We start from the raw sequence: 21,327 nt of genomic DNA, 5'->3' as shown, positions 1-21,327 counted from the left end.
GGACAGAGCTAGACATTTTGGGCCCCGAAGGCAACATTTCAGAAAGGGCCCCTTTGTTCACAGTGAAATCAATGTCTTCAGCAATGCAGGAACTGGTTGGAAGATATTAACACTTCTGAAAAAAGACAAAGGAGGTAAGTTCCAGAGACAGTGATTCTTGTTTTAATTTTCCTTTGTTCTCTGTTCCTGATAGGTGTGTTTCTGTGACAATTTCCCTGAGCATCAGTTTCCTCCTCTATAGACAGGAGATAACAACCAGAGAGTAGTGGGTCAGAAAGTCAGGAAATCGAATTTGAATCTCAAATCTATCATTTACCAGCTGTGTGTGACCTTGGATACATTACCTGCACCCTGTCCCCCCATCAATTTCTTCCTCTTCAGTGACTTGAAGAGGTTGAGCTGAGTAGTCCAGAAGATCCCCACCGACACTGACATAGAAGGCCGTAGTAGACAGTTTACAGTTTGTTGCGAGGGCTTAAAAGTAATGAGGTTTATGAGAGTACTCTGTATGCCATAAAGTGGTATATGGATGTTAGGAATATCAGTCGTACCCAGTTCCGGCCAAAAAAAGCCGTGCAGTTCTCCAAATTTAGTGGCTTAAAATGTAAATAGGCATTGTCTGTCAAGGCAGCGCCAGTGCTTTCGGGCCCTTAGAGGCTTCTGATGATCCTTTGTAACTATTATTCATCGAATAAACACAAATCTGGACTATGCTGTCTCAGACTCACCAAGGCATCAGCAGTGCTGTTTTGATTCCAAGGCTGGGTTCTTGGCCCAACTCGGAATCATAGGGACTGCTAGACCAGTGGTGGTGGCTCTGTGGGTCACTTCAAGTTTTCTTCAAGATCCTTAACAATAGAGACTGTCTCCATGGTGCTTGGGAACCCTCTTTGTGGGAGAAAGCTGATTTCTAAGTCGTCCCCTCTCCAGGCACACACGTGCGCGCGCAGAGACACACACGCATCTCCACCATGCCTTTAAGGACACCAACACTTTGTCACTTAACTAACTAGTTGCAATGTGGATTTGGGAAACTCCTCGAAATAAGTAGCTTGCTAGGGCATAATTTGCAAGGCCAGCTCATCCTGCGATCCGCGTGCACCAGCTCAGGACCCAACCAGGTGCACCCAGAGAGGCCTTGTGCCAGAGAAGAGGGGTTGCGTGCTTCCAGGCAGGGAAGTCGGGGGATCACCGGGGTCTTCAGCGAGGGCGCGAGGGGTGGGGAGCTCCTAGGTGCATCCAGCGCAGAGTGGGAGGAGGGGCCGGAGGAGATGTGCGGTCCCTTTAAGACCCCAACGCTCGCTTAGGCAGAGGAAGGGGGTGCAGTGGGGGCGCTGCGTGATGGGAAAGTCGCCGGCTGAGTCTCACACTTTCTCCGGATTTCTTAACTTTCGGGTCGGGGGAGCAGGAATAAAGCCGCCGAGCTAGGCGCGGAGGGGGTGCGGGCTCGCAGCGGCTGCGTGCTCGCAGACTTCCCGCCTGCGCCCAGCGGCCGGCCTCTGGGGCCAAGTGGGGAACGGGCGGCGGGCAGGCAGGTGGACCCGGGCCGCCGCGCCCGCGCCTTGGCTCTGCCCCCGGGAGCCGAGCGAGCCGCTGCTCCCTCGTGGTGTGAGGGCGGTGATGTTTTTCCTCCCACCCACTTTTGAGTTCCCCCTCCCCCCTCGCGCGCACTCTAGCTCTCGCCACAACCTGCGAGCCCCAGACCTCGGAGGAGCGTCCCGAGGAGCTCGGAGCGCGTGCATGCGTGGAAGACGGAGGAAGCCAGTGGCCAGGTCAGTGTGCAGTGCCCGGCGTCCACTTCCCCTAGCCTTGCTTTCCAGCCTTTGCACAGGTGGGGTATCTTCTGTTGATAGGAGCCGCCCCTGCAAGTTCCCCCAGGGCGCCCTGGACTCACCGGACCTGCAACCCCAACTCGCTGTCGGGTCCAGCTGCCGGCGTCCGGCTGGAGGTGGGGTCCAGGGCGCCCCACCAAGGCAGGTTGGGGACTTCGAATTCGAACTCACCACTTGCCACTCCCCGCCTGCCTGCATATCTCCATGCTCTGACGCTTCGGGGAGGCCACTGGGTTAAGCTACCTAACGGGTTCTATAGTCTCCTTATTGATTGCCTGTGTCCCCAGACTTTTTTCTCACTTGCTGAAGTGCCCTGGACCAATGGGTGATTAATTCGTGCTAAAGTTAATGAAACAGGAGGACAGGCGAGAGGCTCCTCTATCCCGGGGACATCTGCCTCACTTTCCGGCCGAAACATCGGGGTCAGAGTTTGAGACACTAGGCTCAGAAAGCAAAGAAAAATTGCCAGAGTTTAGGGCCTGGAAGGCCTGTCTTCTAGTCCCTCCCGGTTCTGCCACTAACTCTGTGTGAATGGGTAATTGAATTCTCTGGCCTCCGGGGTGCCCATTTTGAAGGTGGAGCTGTTGTGGGGAATAAAATGAAATGATAGATGATAGCAAGGTGTTTTGCAAGTCAAACGCAAGACATTGTCTGTCCTGGCAGCAAGGAAGGCAGACGTTGACTCTGACAGGAGACACCCTGGGCTCCCAACTGCCTTTTTTCAGTGGCAACCCCACAGCCAGTGAACTGAGCGTTTCTTTTTGGGTGGTAGAGTGGGGAGAGGATTTCAGTTGATGGACGCGGGCCTGAGACTCCAGTGTCGTCCTTCTGTTTCTCAGGAAGAGATGGCTACCCTGGAGGTTGTCCCACAGACGGTAGTGAATATGAGATTACAAGGTCAGTCAAGCCTCTTGGGAGGATTAAAGAGATACTGGTGCGTGAAGAACCGGCTGACAACGCTCGTCATCCCTTAGCCTTACTTTGGGAGTGCCTTTTTGGTTCTGTTCTACCCAGGAGACCTCTTCTGAGAATGGATGGGCTCCGGATATTTGATGGCCCAAACTGCCTTGCAGTTACAGCTGAGTGAGGAGCCCTGGCTCCCTTTGCTTGATACAAATGAACAATGTGATTGCTTATTTCATGGAGGCACCTTAGTTAACACATTTCTTTAGGTTCTGAGTTGTTTCTTATTCTCCTATAAAGCCAACTCTCTACCACTTCCCCACTGTTAATTGCAGGGTTTTGTTTTCTTTGTAGCTTTCTTGTTGGGGCCTGGATTCCCCCCCAAAGTGTCAATGGCTACATTTCTAAGTAATCTGTAAAAAAGCCAGTGCAAGTTCAGTGGCACAATGGCCTGTGTGAAGCAGACAGAGAGTTAATGCAGAAATAACTCCAGTTAACTGGGTCAAAGTATAATTTGAAAAATTAAGGACAGTTTGGCTCTTTGCAAATATAAGAGTCAGTATGTTTGCTGAGCAATACTTGCTTGTGTTTATTGCTGCAGTCCCGCAAAATGCCTTGAACCACTGTCCTCCCCCAAAATAAAAAGTTAAAGGGATAAAGAGAAATTGAATGATGAGGAGGCCTGAGGAGGGAACCCTTCTTGGTTTATATTTCTGCACAGAATACAAAGGCAGGACTTCAGGATCTTGTAAATCACAAGCGAATATTTATAAAGCGATTCATTTTGTGATATTCTCCATCACAGCCGGGGAGGCCACACAGGTGACAGGAGGACCGAAAGAGATTAATTGCTCTCTCGTCCCCAACTTTGCTGTTTGCTCATAACATTAGTGGGGACCCAAGAAAAGCAAAAAAAAAAAAAATTCTAGGAGCTGTTTTTTGCCAGGTTGAGCTCTGAAGCAATGCTACTGTTCACCAAATTGCCCAACCATGGTGTAAGAAAAACTACCCTTTTGGTTTTTACGTGGGGAAACCCAAAAACTGTGGTCTCAGAAATACCTGCTGAGATCCATATGTGATTGTGATAAATTGGATTTCAGTGGTTAAAATATCCTTCTCATTTGGAGGCTTGGGGGATAAACTTATTAAAGTAGGGTCAGAGAGAACCTCACTGGGGTAGGTAGCTGTGTCACACTGTTCATGGAATGATTTGCTTCCAGGGAACCTAGTAGGTCTCAGAGGACAGTGACATTCTGAATGATTGAAGGTGGACCACAAGCTTCCAGAGGGGACCAAGACGGCCGAACCCAGGCCTTTGGAAGGCTAGCAACATGTCCTAGGAGAATTTAGTCATAGTTTAAGGAGCAGGGAGGAGGTGGAGAAGGCAGGTGGTGCTGCCAGTTCTCACCGATAGCACAAATTATTCTCTATGATCAGTTCTTTTATTTGAAATGATGGATTTCAAGTTATGCAGACAACTTCATAGCATTTAAGGTAGGAGCTGTGGATTCCACATCATGGCCCGAAGACAATTCAATTCTCTAGAATAATCATCTTGCGTTCCTTGTAACTCTTTATACCCAGTATGTAGGTCAGGCTCTACAAAAAGATGGATGAGCTTGAATCCCATCCAAGTTTAACCCAATTTTTGAAATGTGTTGCTTCTCAAATATTTAAATAGTTTCGAATCACCCATTGGAAGGGTTTTGCAAATTCTGAAGTCCGTGACAAAACTTTCTGTCTTGAAAGACTCAGAAGGGTTAAAATTAGCACCCCTTAGACTGGAAATGCAAATCTCATATTATTAAGAATTGTAATTGCTTGGATGGCTGTTCTCATGGTAGTGCAGTGTGAACACATTACCTATTTAAATCTGCCTAATTTCCCTTAGAAATGGCCCATTTGAAATTTCCATTTCACAAGGGACTTCATGTAAGAGGAGTCTCTCCGAACCATTCAGGTGTTTAATTGCACCGTTTGCTCACTACATCTGTCTTTTCTAGCATAAGTGGCCTAACTGCAGAGCCTTATGGATCGCATATAAGACACAGGCGAAACATTGATCAACTTGTGCCTCCTCCCTGAAGGATTAGTAATAGTAGTCTTGAAGCTAAGATTAGTTAACTTTCATTTCAGAAATTGGGTCTCACGCCTATCATTTGTATCTTGTTTGGCAAAGTAGCTGTTTTGCAAGCCCCAGTTTCCCTTTTCTATCAAAGCAAATCTCTTGAGAAACCAACTCTAATTCTCCTAGAAAGGAAGATTTCAATGTTTATTTTTGTTTTCCTATGACTTGCCTCTAAGAATTGAGCCTTAGCATTGGATAGGAATGCATGTTCATCTGTTCTAATTTCTCCCCACAGCATTTGCAAGGCAGGAGAGGCAATTTCTCTCTTACACGGGAAAACAATGCTTGCAGTTTTTCTTCCTAGCAAGTTAGAAGCCTAAGCATCAGTGATCTCCCTCTTTTTCAGAGGATTTAAGTCTTTCTTCTGCTTTCTTCCCAACAGCTTGAGTACATCCGGCCCTGAAAGTTTTGAGTTACCTTTCGCAGTGGCCAAAATGAGGAAAAAGTGGAAAATGGGAGGCATGAAATGCATCTTTCCCTTGTTGCTGTTCTTTCTTTCCCTAGAAGGAAGCAAAACAGAGCAAGTAAAACGTAAGTGTCTTGAGTTTAAAGAACAAGATACTTTCTTGTAATATCTTTGAAAAATGTGATTATAATCTGTAGGGACTGTGATTTAGCCCAAGTGTGGCCATGCCATTATTTTAAGTGAAGGAAGTGAATGTCACTGGTTTATGCATGAGTTGATGAAAGAATGAGAACTTTGAATTGGGCCAACTGAATTTGGGGTTGTTTTTCTGATTATCATATAGTTTTCATCTCATAGAACACATGCCACATTAGTCTATTTTCCTTCTCCTGTTCTAAACTATACAACTCTCATTCCATTTTACGTAACTCTAGAAATATCTGACAGATGAGCTGGATTTTTTCCCAAATTTCAGACTCTTCAGCAAAGGTTTTCAGTTTATGAGAAAGAGTAACACAGAGAAGGAAAAAAACAAAAAACAAAGCAGGCCCTGCCTATTCCCTATGCCGAAAAACGAAGAAGGCAAAAACCTTTGCATGAACTGGATTCAGATGAAAAATCCTTTGAGGAAATTGGGAGTCCAGGGACCATGAGCAAACTGGATGCAATTTACTGAAAAAGAATGTCCCTGCAAAGCCAGGGAATATTTCTAGAAAGTCAGCGATCCGTGTGATGGGCTAACACATGGGAGAAAGCAGAGTGGCAGCAAGGGGGCATAATTATGTGGGAGATTTCTGAGTCCGCATTGACATTGCTGCTCCGCCATCTTTACGAAGTATGAGCCTCTCCTCTGGGCCACTTGCAGCCACCTTTGAGGTAGACACTTGCTCCAAATTTGAAGGAAAAGCCATAGCTCCAATTCCCCTTTTCTTCTATGCCAGAAGAAGCATGAAGTGGAACTGGTCCAAGAGGGGCATTCTCTGCTCTGATGAACTTACTCGTGAGGAGAAACTGTGCAGCTATTCTTGGTGGGAGCTGAAGGCAGCATATGAAGCCCATAACTTATAAACATTTCTCTCTCATCAGCTTACATTAAATATATCAGGCATGAGTCTTGGTGACAGGGAGAACAGTGCCAAACCTATTTTATCCTTACATGTGTTTGTTTATGTCCTGCTACGATTTTCATAGTAAACTTAGTCTACTTCCTGGGAGAAATGAGGCTTTTGATTAGGCTTTTAAGGGTGAGTGATCTGTGGTGATGTCTAGCATGATCGAGACACATGAGGAAGTTTAGCAGGGCAGCATATCAGCAAGGAAGCTCCGATCAGCCTCTCGCCTTGTAGTCCTCAAATAACTTCCTTCTCTTTCCACCTGAATATATAGTCATTCTCAGAGCCCTCTTCTTCAGAAGTCCTCTTTGATTTAAGTGGATGTGACAGAAAAGTCCATCTACTCTCAGTCCAGCTCACAATTAGTTGGGCTTAAAATCCTTCCTCTCTTAGGAAGAAACATTCCTATGACCTGTTACTGAGGGCTCCTGGGGGGAAGCTTGCAAGTCTTAGAAGCCTGTCTCTTCTGGGGAGTCTTCCATATTTATGAAGAATTGAGGAGTGTCCATGCAACTTAAAGCTTAACTGACAAACCAAAGAAAAATACAATTTAAAAATTATTTAGAGACCCCAAACCATCATTTTCTAACATTTCTTGCTGCCTATGAATTTGTCTGAAGCCCTTTAGATATTCAGTTGTTGTCAAAATTATTGTTTAACAGATGGCCTAGGGCAGCAGCATTGGCCTAGTGTTGCAGGCGTATAGCCAGATAATGAGGCTAAGGTTGTGGTCATTCCCTGAATTGAGCCACTCAACATCATTCATTGTGGCCACACCCAAGCTATCTGGAAGACATGTGCAAAGTAATCTCCACTAAAGGGGAAATCTCAAAGCATATGCCTTATGTATATTGCCTTGATAGACACACACACACACACACACACACACACAAAATGCATGCATAGAGACTTGTTATAGTTCTAACAGTGAGAAGTTAGAAGCAGTGGAAATGTTAACCCATTGGAGAATGGTTAGATAAATGACCCAGGTAGTATACTATCAATGCTGCCATTAAAAACAGTATGTATTAAAAATCTGATAGCCTTAGAAAATGCTGATATTAACTTACTTTTTAATTTCCGAAATTAGAAAATTAATAATATTCATACAAAATGATATGCAAGTATCTATCTGAGCTTTATAAAGAACATGTATCCCTCAACTCCCATCCTACTCCCCAAGGGGGCAAGCATTGCTAATAGGTTGCTATGTGTTCTTCCAAACTTTTTTTCTGTTACAAAAACATACGTACATGTCTATAGGGTTTTTTCTTTGGCAAAGATGGGATATTATGTGTATTTTTTTTGTCACTTGCTTTTATTCAGTAATGTGTCTAGGATATCCTTCCATGTCAGAACATAGGAATATAACAGTGCCATATTTTTTCTAATGCCTGCATAGTTTCCAATTGCATAAGTTTATTATGCCATGATTTATTTAACTGGTCCCTATTTATAGATACTAAGGTTGTTTCCAGTTTTTGCTATTATAAGTAAGGCATTAATGAACACCTTTAGGCACTTAGGCCAGTATGTGTGAGAAATTTTTGGGACAAAGTGTATGTTCAGTTTTAATCTTGGTAGTAACTGTCAAATTGTCAAATTGACTTTCAAAAAGTTGTGTCAATTTATACTCCTATCATCTATGTAGGTGTGCCCATTTCTAATTCCTTCACCAAATCTATTATTATGATTAGTCTTTGTATCTTGGGGCCAATTTAATAGCAGAAATCATATTTCAGTTTTGCTGTGATATTTTCCTACTACTGGAGCTTATTTTCAATTATTTTTCATCCAGTTGCATTTCTTCAGAGAGTTGCCTGTTCTTTCATTTGGGTCGCTTGTCTTACTGATTTGTAGAAGCTTATTTATTAACATTTTGTTATTTCAGATGTTGTTATTAACCTTTTGCATTTCATATATTATTTTCCCAGTCTGCCATTTGCTTTAAACTTTAAGTTGTATTTTCCCATACAGAAGTTTAAAACTTTAAAAATTTTTGTGTAATCAGATCTGTCATTCACTTCCTTTGTGGCCTCTGGATTTCTTCTTATTCCTAGGAAGGTCTTTCCCACTCCATAGTCTTATATTTTCTTCTACTGCTTCTGTAATTTGCAATTTGACCCATAGTTCTCTATTCCATCTGAAATTTATGTTTGTGTGTGCTGTGTAATAGAGAACTAACTTTTTAAATCTTGGGGTGGTATGTTCATGATGGTTTGTCTTTATGTTCTGTTTATTCCAAAGTTCCAATTGTCAAGTATTACTTTTAAAACAGGGAAAAAGTTCTTTAATGTAAAAAGGATATCTTATTTCCCATATTTTACTATCAAGTTCTATAGAAGGGTAGGTATGGGAGTGAAAGAAAGAAGAATTTTTTAAAACACGGGGGAAACTTTGGAAAATGTGTACATGCAAGGGATAACCTGCATGTCTCTCCTCACTGCCTGATACCATTGTGCCCAAGGAAGCCAAGATTTTTTATCTTTCATGGGCTGGTTCATACATAAGTTTCTAGGTCAAAGTGAATGTTCTGTAGCCTGCTTGCTCTCCTGTGTTGGGCAGCAGGGTGGAATGAGGGGGTTGTCATTATGGTCAAATATGTTCACTCAGTGTAGAATCTGAAGAGTTCTGGAGAAAATGCTGTATTTGCAGAAAGCTGTTTTCACAAAGGAAGGTAGAGATGAGTGCTGCCACTTGCTAGTAGCTCATTAAGCATAGTTACCTTGCTCTCATAGGAGGGAAAACAGGCTCAGGAACCCAGGAAATGCTGCTGGTGCATTACAATGGATGAAGGAGCCATGTGTGGTTTATATAAAAGTTTGTTACTGTCCAGAATCTGCGAGGTTTGAGGTCTTTAGTTGGGAAAAGGTCTTTCTGTTCAATTCTATTATGCTGTGTTGCTAAAGCTGTAGTCAAAGAGACTAGGAAGCTCTTTTGAAGCTCAAAGGAGCATAGCATTCAGTGCCTAATATTCATGCAGATATGGGACAAATGGGCTGAAGAGTTTGTCTCTTTTGGCAGATCTAACTTAGGTAATGAACTATTGATCAATATGATATAGAAGAATTGAATTTTTAGGAATATTCAGTTATGTATTCCGAATGGATCAGCCTGTGTCAAGTCTAGCAAAGGTTCTGGGGAGAGAAATTCATGTATTACATGGAGCCCATTCCTGCTTTATAAAGTGAGTTAACTAGATCTTTCAAGGGACTAGGTTCTCACTCGTTTTTCTCCTTAGGAGAAAGGCTTCCAACATTCATATTTGGCTGAAAATAGGCCTCTGATCTTCTGACGCAGGGTGAGTCACCATGAGATTGAAGAGAAGGAAGAAGATACTTAGAAAATTTGTCACATGTGAAATAACATGGCCCTATGGAGCCTACCCAGAGCCTCTCTGTGTGAAAGCCAACCAGAAATGCTTGAGTTTTCCTCCTCCAGATTCTGGCTTGGACATTTCAGGTGATGAGTGGACAGTAGAAAGGAGCAAGCAAAAGAGTAGACCGATTCCCATCTTAGAAATTTATGCAAGTGGAAGTAAAAAAGGGGAGAACACCTGAAAATCAAAGCTTAATGCTTTTTGAAGCACATTCCCAATTAATTTTTAGGTTGGGTATGGAGACACTGGAGTCAAGCTTAGATCCAAACCCCAGCTCCATGATTTTCCTATGTACCTTAGGAATGTTTCTCTACTTTGCCAGCTTTAGTTTTCTTATTGGTACACTGGGGAAAATAATAGCATAATGACCGTCACTGTGGTCATTTGAAGAAGAAATGAAAGTGTGTACATCCGGTGTTTTGCTGGGGCTGGCACTTAATTAGCTTTTGATAAGTGGTAGCTGTTAGAGCAAGTCTCACCAGCCAAATACTATGTCCTTAATTCTGAGATGAGAAACTTGAAACCCAATGACAAGTGATTGTTACAAGGATAGACAGACAGTAAGGCCAAGTCAGCACCAGAACTAAAACTCAGGTCTCCAAATTCAGGGTTCAGCTTGCCTCGAGCAGTTCTCTGAGGAAGCCAGTTCATTCTCTTGAATAGAAGCCCCATCCTTTGTACATGGCAGCAGCTTAACGCATTAGAGATGATCCAAGTGAATGAATAAAGAATTTTGTAACCAGAATTCCTAAGAGAGGTAGTATCCTATTTGGGAGTTAAGAGATGGAGAGTAGGGCTAAAGTTATTCAGGAACCTAAATAAACTAAGCCAAAGGAAATTTGTGAGGAAGGTTAAAAATATGTGCCTTTATATCCATGCTTCTTATATTTCTGACTTCTCAGTAGGATTGGAATGTCCTCATTGTCTAATGGAAAGAGGACTGTGCTTTAAGTCAGGAGACCTGGTTGTTGGTCTGTTTTGTGACTTCTTGTGTGGTATTGGTTGAGTCATTCCTGTTCTCTGAACTTTCAAAGATTCTCTACTCAGAAACTGAGAAGAACTCTCACTTTCTGCACAGCAAACAAAAGGGCTAAGGAGGTGGGACAAGGGAAACCAAGGCTCTGGCTTTAGGTACATGGAGCACATCTGGACTTTTATCACTGTCACAAGGTTGTTGCAAAGAGTATATTATTCATTTAAGATTTATAGCCTGCTTGCTTCTAAAATGAGTAGATGCAGGTTATCTATGAAAAAATAGTTGCAAGATAACATTTTTAAAGATGAAACGAAAGAGAGACCATCTCAAGAGAGTAGAAAGAGTAGATGTTTTTAACACCTGGTTGAGTATATTATAGTAGTCATACTCTTAATTTAGCTATGCTTCCTGAAAAGATAAAAAGAGAAACTTTGGATTTGCAGACAAGATAAAATTAAAGTTTGTTCTGAAGAGATTATTCCCACCCCCCACCTGCTCAAACAGTATTGACTGTGGGATGTTTGAATAAAGTATATTCTGAGTGGTACAAGGACACCATGTATAACCTTGGTTTTATAGAAGAAAGAAGAATTGTGCCTGGCATTTCTTTATTGACTCTGTAAAGGAAGACGGCAAGTATTAAATTATAACTCAAAGATCTTTCTGTAAGAGCTAAGGAAATGTGGTATTTTAAAGTAGATGTTCATTGCTAAATATTCAGAAGATAATAAAAGTGTAAGGAAAACAAAAGTCACTGGTAATCTGAACACGTAAACTTACCCAGGTTAATTGGTATACATACTTTGTCTTTTTTTCTGTGCTTAGCTATACATACATATTATTTTACAAAAAGGAAGCACTACCTTTTAACCAATGTTGTTTATTACGTCAATTCACAATTGAGTGTCTAAAATCCACCTGTAGTGATTTAGCTCATGTTGTCTGAAGTGAAAGCTGGGTGTTTTAGACATCAGTTGCAGGGCATGCAAAACTGATTCTGTTGTGAAAAGTTCAAGAGCACAACTTGAATTCTTGACCAAACAGAAAGTGAACCTCCTTTAGCAGAGACTTGCCCAGCTGAGGGGCTGATAGGAAGAACAATTTGTTTTTTCATACAAAAGCTTTGATTTCTGCCCAAAGTCCTATGCCAGATGACATGTAAGAGATAATTTTAGCTAGAAAAATATTTGGATCAGGTTTCACCAGCCAAGCATCCTTTCTGTAAAAGGATCTCTCCATGGCTTTGTTAGTAAAGACTAATGAGAATACCACCAACTCCCAGTTATCCATGTGAATGGGAGATAGAAGGTCACAAGGAATTGGAATTTCATAGAAGTCTCCAGTTCTCATCTTAGCTAATGGTGCTACCTTGTTTAACTGTCAAACCTCTTTGAAATATGGACCCTTTTCTTCTCATTGAGTTTGCCCACTCTCTAGTAGAAAAATGAAATAGCCACAAGGCAGGTAGTGGGAGGGCCATGCTCTGCATAGGCCACTCAATATATATTAAGTTGAACTAACTTTGAGCAAATCATACAAGTAGGAATAAGACAATTAACTCCTGGGTAAAGAAAAATAAGCTGTTATTCTCAGGATGGAGAATTTGGCTTCTTCCTGGTTTTCCTTTTTCACTAGTGTTCACAGCATGGAAATAAAGTCTTAAAGCCCTGAGCAAATCTGAGTCTTCAGTGCTAGAAATCCAATTGCCAAAGAAACAGAAGATATTTTTCTGTAACTACTATATCTTGCCCTCCCTCCATTCTGCTTCAAGCTTGATAAATGATGGAAGAGAAGTACTTGCGTTTTTTATTTCTATTCACTATTATAGTAGCCTTTTGAAAAACAGTTAAAAAGGAATTTGTTTACTTGATTTGTTCACTCATATAATGAACAGCAAAAATTCATCTCTCCCTTTCCACTGACTGTATGTGTTATAATGAAATAAATATTATTGCAATCCTTATGTGATGATGTGTTTACAGCAATAGCGCTTATCAAGAACAGTTCATGGGAATGTTTTCTTGCTTTTAGACTGGTGATGAAGTTATTGACCTTTTGACCTAGTTCTGAACACTAGACAGCAATGACTAGGCAAAATTTTGATGGTGTAGTGGCACATCTGTGTTGTTTACTTTTCTTCATTGTTCCTGTTAACAGGGGCCCCTAAAGTAGCAGGGATTCCCACTTCCAATTAGGAGCAGCTGACCATTTGAAAAATAGCCATGATGATGCAGGTTGAAGGTCCATCTCAAATTTTAGTTGGAATTCCTCTGGGACCAAGTTCTATTTGCAGATACCATTAGTTAGTTGTAAGTCATGCATTCTCCAGCCGGTATTCTCAGTTACTGGCAAGCTATAGGTTTACTTTTCTTGTCTGTATCTCCTAGAATTTGGTGAGGCCTCATTACTTCAATAAAATCAGCTCAGTTGTACTTCTTGTCCAGAATGATATACTGGGACCTTAGGTGTGGTGGACTACAGTGTGTAACTCAAATTTCTCCCCTGAGTGATGCCAAAACCTTTTTGAAAGTTCAAACATACAGGCATGTGCTGAAATTGACTTTAATGTAGCTTCTGAAAATTGGTAATTGTTCAGCATACTCATGTTAAAATCAGCTGTAATTGTGCTACCCACTCAATCTTGAACAACCATGGTAGAATATGCCTTCAAAATTAGACTGTTTGCTTCTGTTAGATGCTTGAAGAAAATCAGTATTAGTAATTGCAGAAACATTGTTTAATAGCACCAGTGGTGATACTTACTGTTCAGCTCCTTGTCTGCCTCCAGTTCCTGATTTGCTCCTTCCAGGAGTTTGTGGATTTCTGTCTGGGGCATAATTGCTCAGATCCCATATTCCTGAAATAATAGAACCAGTGTATTTGATGAAAGACAATTGCTTGCATTTACGATCAGGTTTCCATCAGCAGTTAGTGTTTGAGGAAGACAGTTTCATCCTCAAGAAGCATAGTTTGCAAGGCACTGGTGCCCTAATGTGGGGTAAATGCTGTGTGAGGGTTATGAAGAAATGCTCTTAGGTGTACAGATAATGAAACAGGGCTTTCAGCTGGGGTGATCTGTCTTCCAACTAGATTTCAAACCCCTTGATATCATGGGTGCTATTTTATACTCTATGCCTTATCACTGCAGTAGATACCAAAAAATGCAAAAGTGGGAGACCTGCATCTTACAGCCATGTAGCAAGCAGGAGGGGCAGAATTCTGTAATGGTTACAGTCTTTGGTTCTGAAGCCAGACTTCTTGGGTTTGAATCCCTTGACCAGTCCTGTAAGTATTTGCAAATTACCAAACCTCCCTGTGCCTGAGACTCCTCATCTGTAAAATACCATGAATAATGGGACCTGCCTTATAGGCTTGTTCCGGGAATTTTGTGAATTCATCTATGTAAAACCCTTAGAACAGAGCCTGGCTGAGAGGAAGTGTTCAACAAATGTTAGTTGTTTTTGTTGTTATTACCATTCTCATCTGGTTCTGTGTTGTTGAAGACTTGGTTCCCTGGCTGCTTTTTATGTGTATCACCTACCAAACCTGGAGCAAGAAAGTTCAGAACACTCAGTCTACACACTTTGTCTGACAATACTCCTTAGAGTCTGAATTTAGGGGAAATTAAATATATTGGCTGAGATGAGTTATTTGGATTGTCTGTGGATTTCATGAATCATGGTGAGCTCAGATATATTGGAAGGATCCATTTCATAGTGTTTGTGAAATAACCTGTTGTAAAGACATTTCAGAGAAGAGATGGCAACTTGCTTACACGTGATATGTAAAGAACACCCTCCTTGTGGCAAAAGTATACACTGTTTCTTGGGAAACAGACTTTCCTACAAGTTAGAACCTTTAGCAATTTGGATGTGCATTTTAAAAATACATAAATGCACTTGAAACCCACATTTTGATAGCTTATTTCAGCACTTGCTTAGTCTTTCAGAGATCTTTATTTTTCATTATCCCATTTCTTATTTATCAAGTAACAAAGGGATAAATCACCCAACCATTTAGATCACAAAACTGCTAGTTGAACGCTCATCCAGTTTCATATTTTAAGTAGGTACATCAGATGTCAACCTCTAGGTGAGCTAATCCAAGCAAGCAAAGTAATCCAGAATCAAATGGGTAACATGCAAGGTCCCATCTTACTTTGCAGTGTGGATTTAAATTGACAAAGTAACTTCTGGTTTACCTCCATTCAAGAGTTAGTGGCTGTAGACCCAAATGAACAGAACATTTATTCTAACCTACTAATGCCATTTAAATAGCCCCCTTCATGGATTTGCTTCTAAGGGTATATTCAGATTCTTTCTGAAATGTCTAGGTAAGTTGTATATGTGAAATGCAAATCACTTATGTTTGAGAATCAGGTTATAAATTTACTGTAGAGAAATACTGTCTCCTCTTACCAACACGTAGAAGGTAGCAAATGGTGCCTCATTTAGGTGTTTGTTTAGGAAATTCATGATCATCTCTCATCAGTTAAAGATGCTGGGATTATTAAAATTTGTAAAATATTTCCTATTCCATTCTAGAATATTGTGGAGCAGAAGTCTAATTTGTGTCTGTACCAAGAAAATTGTATTTCTAAGACTTGGCTAAAAAACACATAGTTTTGCCTAAAAAGTAATTTTGATTTTCGGAGTTCTTTCAGTAAATAAATGGCTTTACACACCCACTCTTAGTCCAAAAATGTAGATTAAAATAACAATGTTAACAATAATGGTAGTATCATGAAAGGGGAAATAAAAATACTTACTAAAAACAAATATATATTCAACCTTCCTGATAAAGAAAAAAAGAAATACTGGTTCCATTTTTCTCTACCAATTTGACAGTTTTAAACAATTAAAATATCCACTGGTGGGCATTCTCACCTACTGCTAATGGGAAGGTAAATTAGGGTAGCTTTTCTGGAGGCAGTTTTACATATAGATCAAGAATTTGAAAACATTCAAAACATTTGACCCAGTAACTCTGTTTTTTCTAAAAATTTATATTCAGAAAATAACCAGTGCTGCATACAGAGGCTTATATACAAGGAATTTACTTAGATTTTTATCATGGACTTTTTTTAGAAAAAGAAAAGGAAGCAACCTACTACCCCCAAGTAGGGGATCAGTAATAAATTATGGTTTTTACTGTATTGGTTGTAGAATCATGTCTGTAGGCATGAGGTATGGAGGAAATATTTAGTGGCACAAAAATGTTCATGATATTTTAATTTTACAATATAGTTTACAAAATGTATATACTAAATGCTGTTAATTTTGTAAGGAGACCCTTTTACACACATTTTGTAGAAAAAAGACTGAAAAGAGCTTCCAGTTTCTGGTCTGACATCTAAAGAGCTTAGAAGTTTTCACTCCCATTATCACAAGAAAAAATGTGAAGGAACTGAAATTCAGCAATTCCTTAAATCAATCAGAAAATTGAGGTCACAGGGCAAACTGCCCTGTGTTTTTTACCTGAAAACTGGAAAGACAGGCAAATATATTCACCACTGCTAGATCCTGGTAGGAGCACTTAAAGAGAAATTGGCAAACTGCTGGAAAGGATGTACGAGTTTGAGAAATAAAAACCCCTTTTCATGAATTTTACCTCCAGGAACCCCACCAGTTTCTTAGGTAGATCGGAGAAAAACTCCTTCCTGATTCAAGCAGGGTAGGGGAAACTAGCCATTGTGGAATAAGCCCAAAGCTGTTTGTTCTCCTGAACTAAGACCTGCCTTCAAGGGAAATGATTTTACCAGAACATAATTGATTTGCATTTTATCATAGCCTAACCAACCTGGGAGAAAGAAAATACCCAATTCTACTAGCCTTCCTGTCTTACCTACAGTGGTGTGGGTGAGAAAAGCTAATTAGCACTTTTAAAGGTCACAGCTCAAGGTCACAGGCTTGTTAAAAGTGAAAGCTAATCATAGGATTATAGAATCCCCTTACAGTCTACTTCTCCTCCCCTTACAGTCTACTACCATATCAGTAGGGCCCCTGTGTAAAGACAGGAGATTGCAGCTGAAAGAACTGCAAACCCCAGGATTTAAGAAGGAATATCTTCTTAAACCTTCTGAAACCAACAGAATTTGGGGGGGATAAACAAGGGCATTAGAGCAAATTTTAGCCTCTGACACCACAGCTACAACAAATCATAAAATTAGCCTAACTTCTAGCTAGATTAGCACAAAACCTCATAGTAAAGGCCTTTTTACCTCAATCTCTTTTACCCAATACATCACGTTTGACTTTCGACTTTCAAAAAAGTATAAGGCATGTTAAAAGCCAAAAAGTACAAACCAAAGGACAAATCATCCTTCAGAACCAGTCTCAGATATGGGCAGATATTTTGAAATTATCACACCAGAAATTTAACTATGATTAATATGCTAAAGACTCTCATGGAAAAAGTGCATAATATGTGAGAATATATGGGTAATGTAAGTAGGGAGATGGAAACTCTAAGAAAGAATCAAAAGGAAATGTTAGAAATCAGAAATGCTGTAACAGGAGTGGAGAATGGGCTCATGAGTAGACTGCACATGATTGAGGAAAGAATCACTGAACTGAAAATACACCAGTAGAAACTTCCCAAACTGAAATAAAAAGGAAAAGAATGAAGAAAATGACACAGAATATCCTAGAACTGAGGGGAAATTACAAAATGTTTAATGTGTATAATAGGAATACCAGAAGGAAAAGAAAGGAAGAAACAAAAGAAGTGTCTGAAGTAATAATGGCTGAGGATTTTCCAGAATCAATGACAGATACCAAAGCATAGATCTAAGAAGGTCAGAGAACACACAGCAGGATAAATATTAAAAAGATCTGCACCTAGGCATATCATATTCAAACTGCAAAAAATCAGAGACAAAGAGAAATCTTGAAAGAAGCCAGAATAAAAATACATTACCCGTAGAGGAACAAGGGTAAGAATTTCATCTGATTTCTCTTCAGAAACCATGCAAGCAGGTCAGAATCTGCATATAACTCTTGACTCTCTGAAAACTTCACTGCTAATAGCCTTACTGGAAGCCTTACCAATAACATACACAGTCAATTAACATATTTTTGTATGTTTTATGTATTATATACTGTATTATTACAATAAAGTATGCTAAATAAAAGAAAATGTTTTTTCAAATTATTGCAAATCTCAAAAAAAATTTCCAGTGTATTTATTGAAAAAAAACTCCTGCATATAAAACCCCACACAGTTCAAACCTATGTTGTTCAACAACTGTATTTAAATAGTTGAAAGAAAATCGCAAGTTAGAATTCTGTATCCAGCAAAATTATCCTTCAAAACTGAATGAGACGTTGTTAAAAATCGAAGGAATTTGTCACCTGCTAAATGTTAAAAAAAGAATTCTCCAGAAAGAAGGAAAATTATATAGGTCAGAAACTTAGGTCTCCATAAAGAAAGGAAGACCATTAAAGAAGGAATAAATGAAGATAAAACAAAATCTTTTATTTTTCTTATTTTTCATTGATCCAACAATAAAGTTTGTTCAAAATAATATATTATTCATATAATGTGTTGAGTAATTGTAGTCTATGAAAAAGTGAAACGAACGATAGCAGTCTTACAAAGGATAAGAAAGAAGAATTGGGTGTACTCTGTTATGAGGTACCTGCACTCCCTGTGAAATGGTAGTGTTATTTGAACATGGACATGGATTAGTTGTAAGTGTATATTGCAAACTCTAAGGCTACCAGTAAAAGTTTTAAAAAGTATAATTGATGTGCTAAGAAAGAAATGGAGTAATAGAAAATACTCAATTAAAGCCAGAGAAGGCAAAAAATAAAAATAAAAAATGGAACACACACAAAAGAAAAAAATCAAGGTCAATGAATATAAAAGAGTTACAAATATGGTCAATATTAACCCACCTTGTCAATAAACACTTTAAATGTGAATGGTTTGTACACACCAATTAAAAAATTCTAGAGACTATCACAGTGGATAAAGAAACAAGACCCAACTCTAAGTTGTCTACAAGAAACCCACTTTAAATATGAAGGTACATATAGATTAAAAATAAAGGATGGAATGGAGAGAGATACAGCATGCTAACACTAACCAAAAGAAAGTGGACATAGCTGTATTAATTTAATTAATTAAGTGTATGCACTTAACGAGAGCAACAAAATATGAGGCAAAAGCTGTTAGAACTCTAAAGAGAAACAAATCTATTATAGCTGGAGATTTTACACCCTTCTATTAGTAATTAACATATCCAGATGGCAGAAAATCAGTAAGGGTATAATTATACCAAATAGCACCATCAATCAACTAGATCTAAATGACATCTACAGAATATTTCATCCAGCAATAGGGGAATACACATTCTTCTCAAGTTCACATGGAACATTTACAAGCTAGATCACATTCATGGGTCATTAAAATACACCTTCACGAATTTAAAAGAATAGAAATGACACAAAGTATCATCTCAGATCATGGTGGAATTAAAATAGACATCAGTAACAGATAGCTGTAAAATCCCAAAATATTTATAGAGATTAAACAATATGCCTCTAAATAGTACGTGGGTCAGAGAAATAGAAATCTCACGAGAAATTTTAAAATACATTGAATCACATGAAAATAAAAATACAAGTTCTCAAAATTAATTGAATGCAGCAAAAGTTGTGCTTAGTGGGTGCCACCGGCAGTGTTGGCAGGGACTCTCCATCCAGACAGGCTTCACCATGTCCAAGGTTTCCTTTAAAATTACACTGATGTTGGAACCACGGCTGCCATACAAAGTACTCACTGTTCCTAAAAGTACACCTTTTACAGCAGTCTTAAAGTTTTCAGCAGAATTTAAAATTCCTCCAACAAGTGCAATCATTACCAATGATGGACTAGGAATGAATCCTACACAGACCGCTAGAAATGTTTTTCTAAAGCATGCTTCCAAACTGGGAATTATTCCTAGAGATCGTATTGGAAGTAGATAATACCAGCTATTTGGAACCTAGGATTACCTTTCAAAATAAATATTAGTATTGTTGTAAGCACCAATAGTATATGAAATAGTGAAAGGTGACTCTGTCATTCTGTATTCACACTCTTCATGTGAAAAAGATTAATGCTTGTGTGTTGAAGGTACCATCTCAGAAGATCATAGTCTTTCATTGATACCTCTCAGCACACACAAGTAGTTCATTTGGGGTCAATGGATTATCCAACTGTGTTTTATATCTGGAGGATGCTTCTGAAAATTCTTTTTGAGAACATTTGGAAAAATTTTAAAAGTTTGCTGAGTCTTCCTATTCGTCTTTGAGTTAAAATTCATAAAGGATTATGGATTATACATAGAAGTTTGCTTGATAGCATATGACTTGCAGACTAAAAAATAGTTGAATTCTTAATTATAGATTGTTTATGATAAAGAATATAGCACATCAATGAAAACTTAATATCTTAACTTTTTATCAATGGGTTTTTTAAGTTTCAAATTCATGTATTCATACAAATTTTAATTTAATATTAAAGTGCCAGAAATTGAATTTTTTTATCTAACCCTTATGTCCAGAATTGTTATGTAATACCAAACAATTTTAACTATGATCTTACAAAATCCAATACTTGTAATGGTGGGAATTGAAAATAAAGTTGAAGCAATCTTTGCTGAATTATGCATTCCTTTATCAGTCTCTTTTAATAGAACCTTTAAAACAGGAATACTCAAGAAACCATTGTTTTTTTGAGGAGAATATTTTTAAATAGCATTCAGGAAGAGATTATTGTAAAGGAGATCTGAAGTTCAAAACAAAGCTCAAGGAAATGCTAATTGCAAATGCTGATTAATTATCCTTACTGAAAACCCAACACTGAGGAAGTGTTAAGATGAGTCACTCAAGTGAATGAGAAGCCAGGAAAGGGAAGATGGTGAAGCCCAGATGACTAGGCTTCTAATAAGGAGAAAGAAACAAAAGACAACAGTGAAGGAGAACAGAAAGCTGAAACAGTCTCACAGAAAAAGCCAAATGGATAGGCAACACTGCAGAGGGTATGTTGGAAAGAATGAACGGGAAGACAAAATATTTGCCATTGTCATAAGGAGAAGGCAATTAGAGAAAGTAAAGTATAGGCTTCATCAACATTAGTTTTCAAAATTCCCCTTACTAGAATCTAAAGAATGATAGGCAGGAGAGAAGATTTTATTTGCCCTTACAGAGGAAAGGAAACCAATGTGTATGCAACTCCATAAGATGAAATGAAAGCTCATAGTGATTGAGAACTAGTGCTTGACCTACTCTGTTCTAGAAAGTGACCTCACTAGCCTTGTGTCTGGCAGGCCTTTTGTCTGTCATGCACTTTCTAGACCTGGAAATATAGTAGGCTTCAATAAATATTTGCCTACTATATAACAAATTCCTAAGACCAGTTTTTATCTAAGTATGTTTCAGTATCTTCCCTATCATAGGCCCTAAGTTCACTGGAAAAAAGCTTTTGAGGAAATGTAACAGAATAAGCGTCTGAAGGGTGAAATTGGTAGTTGAGTTAAAAAATTAAACCAGATACTGTTCATATATTTGACAAATGAATAGCAGGATTCTGAATTGTAACGGAA

The 21,327-nt window shown here is 39.3% G+C and overlaps 1 protein-coding gene and 1 pseudogene across 12 annotated transcripts in view; both read left to right on the top strand.

Moving 5' to 3' along the window:
• The first annotated feature begins 1,349 nt into the window (after positions 1-1,349).
• Positions 1,350-21,327, top strand: part of CHRDL1 (chordin like 1) — a 113,627-nt gene continuing 93,649 nt past the window's right edge. For 3 of the 12 annotated variants that reach the window (XM_037004776.2, XM_037004772.2, XM_037004771.2), the window contains exons 1-2: positions 1,360-1,772; positions 5,246-5,394. In XM_037004776.2, the coding sequence (XP_036860671.2) occupies positions 1,621-1,772; positions 5,246-5,394 (301 nt within the window). In that variant the 5' untranslated portion in view covers positions 1,360-1,620. Of the gene's footprint in view, positions 1,773-2,671; positions 2,730-5,245; positions 5,395-21,327 lie in introns of all 12 variants that reach the window. The other 9 variants (XM_037004768.2, XM_037004767.2, XM_037004777.2 and 6 more) reach the window with 7 other exon arrangements.
• Positions 18,132-19,975, top strand: LOC108404067 (ubiquitin-fold modifier 1 pseudogene; annotated as a pseudogene).

Source organism: Manis javanica, chromosome X (genome assembly GCF_040802235.1).
Source record: "Manis javanica isolate MJ-LG chromosome X, MJ_LKY, whole genome shotgun sequence".
Classification (NCBI taxonomy): Eukaryota; Metazoa; Chordata; class Mammalia; order Pholidota; family Manidae; genus Manis; species Manis javanica.
Note: the sequence above shows the minus strand (reverse complement) of the source record. Positions and strands in the feature narration are given on the sequence as shown.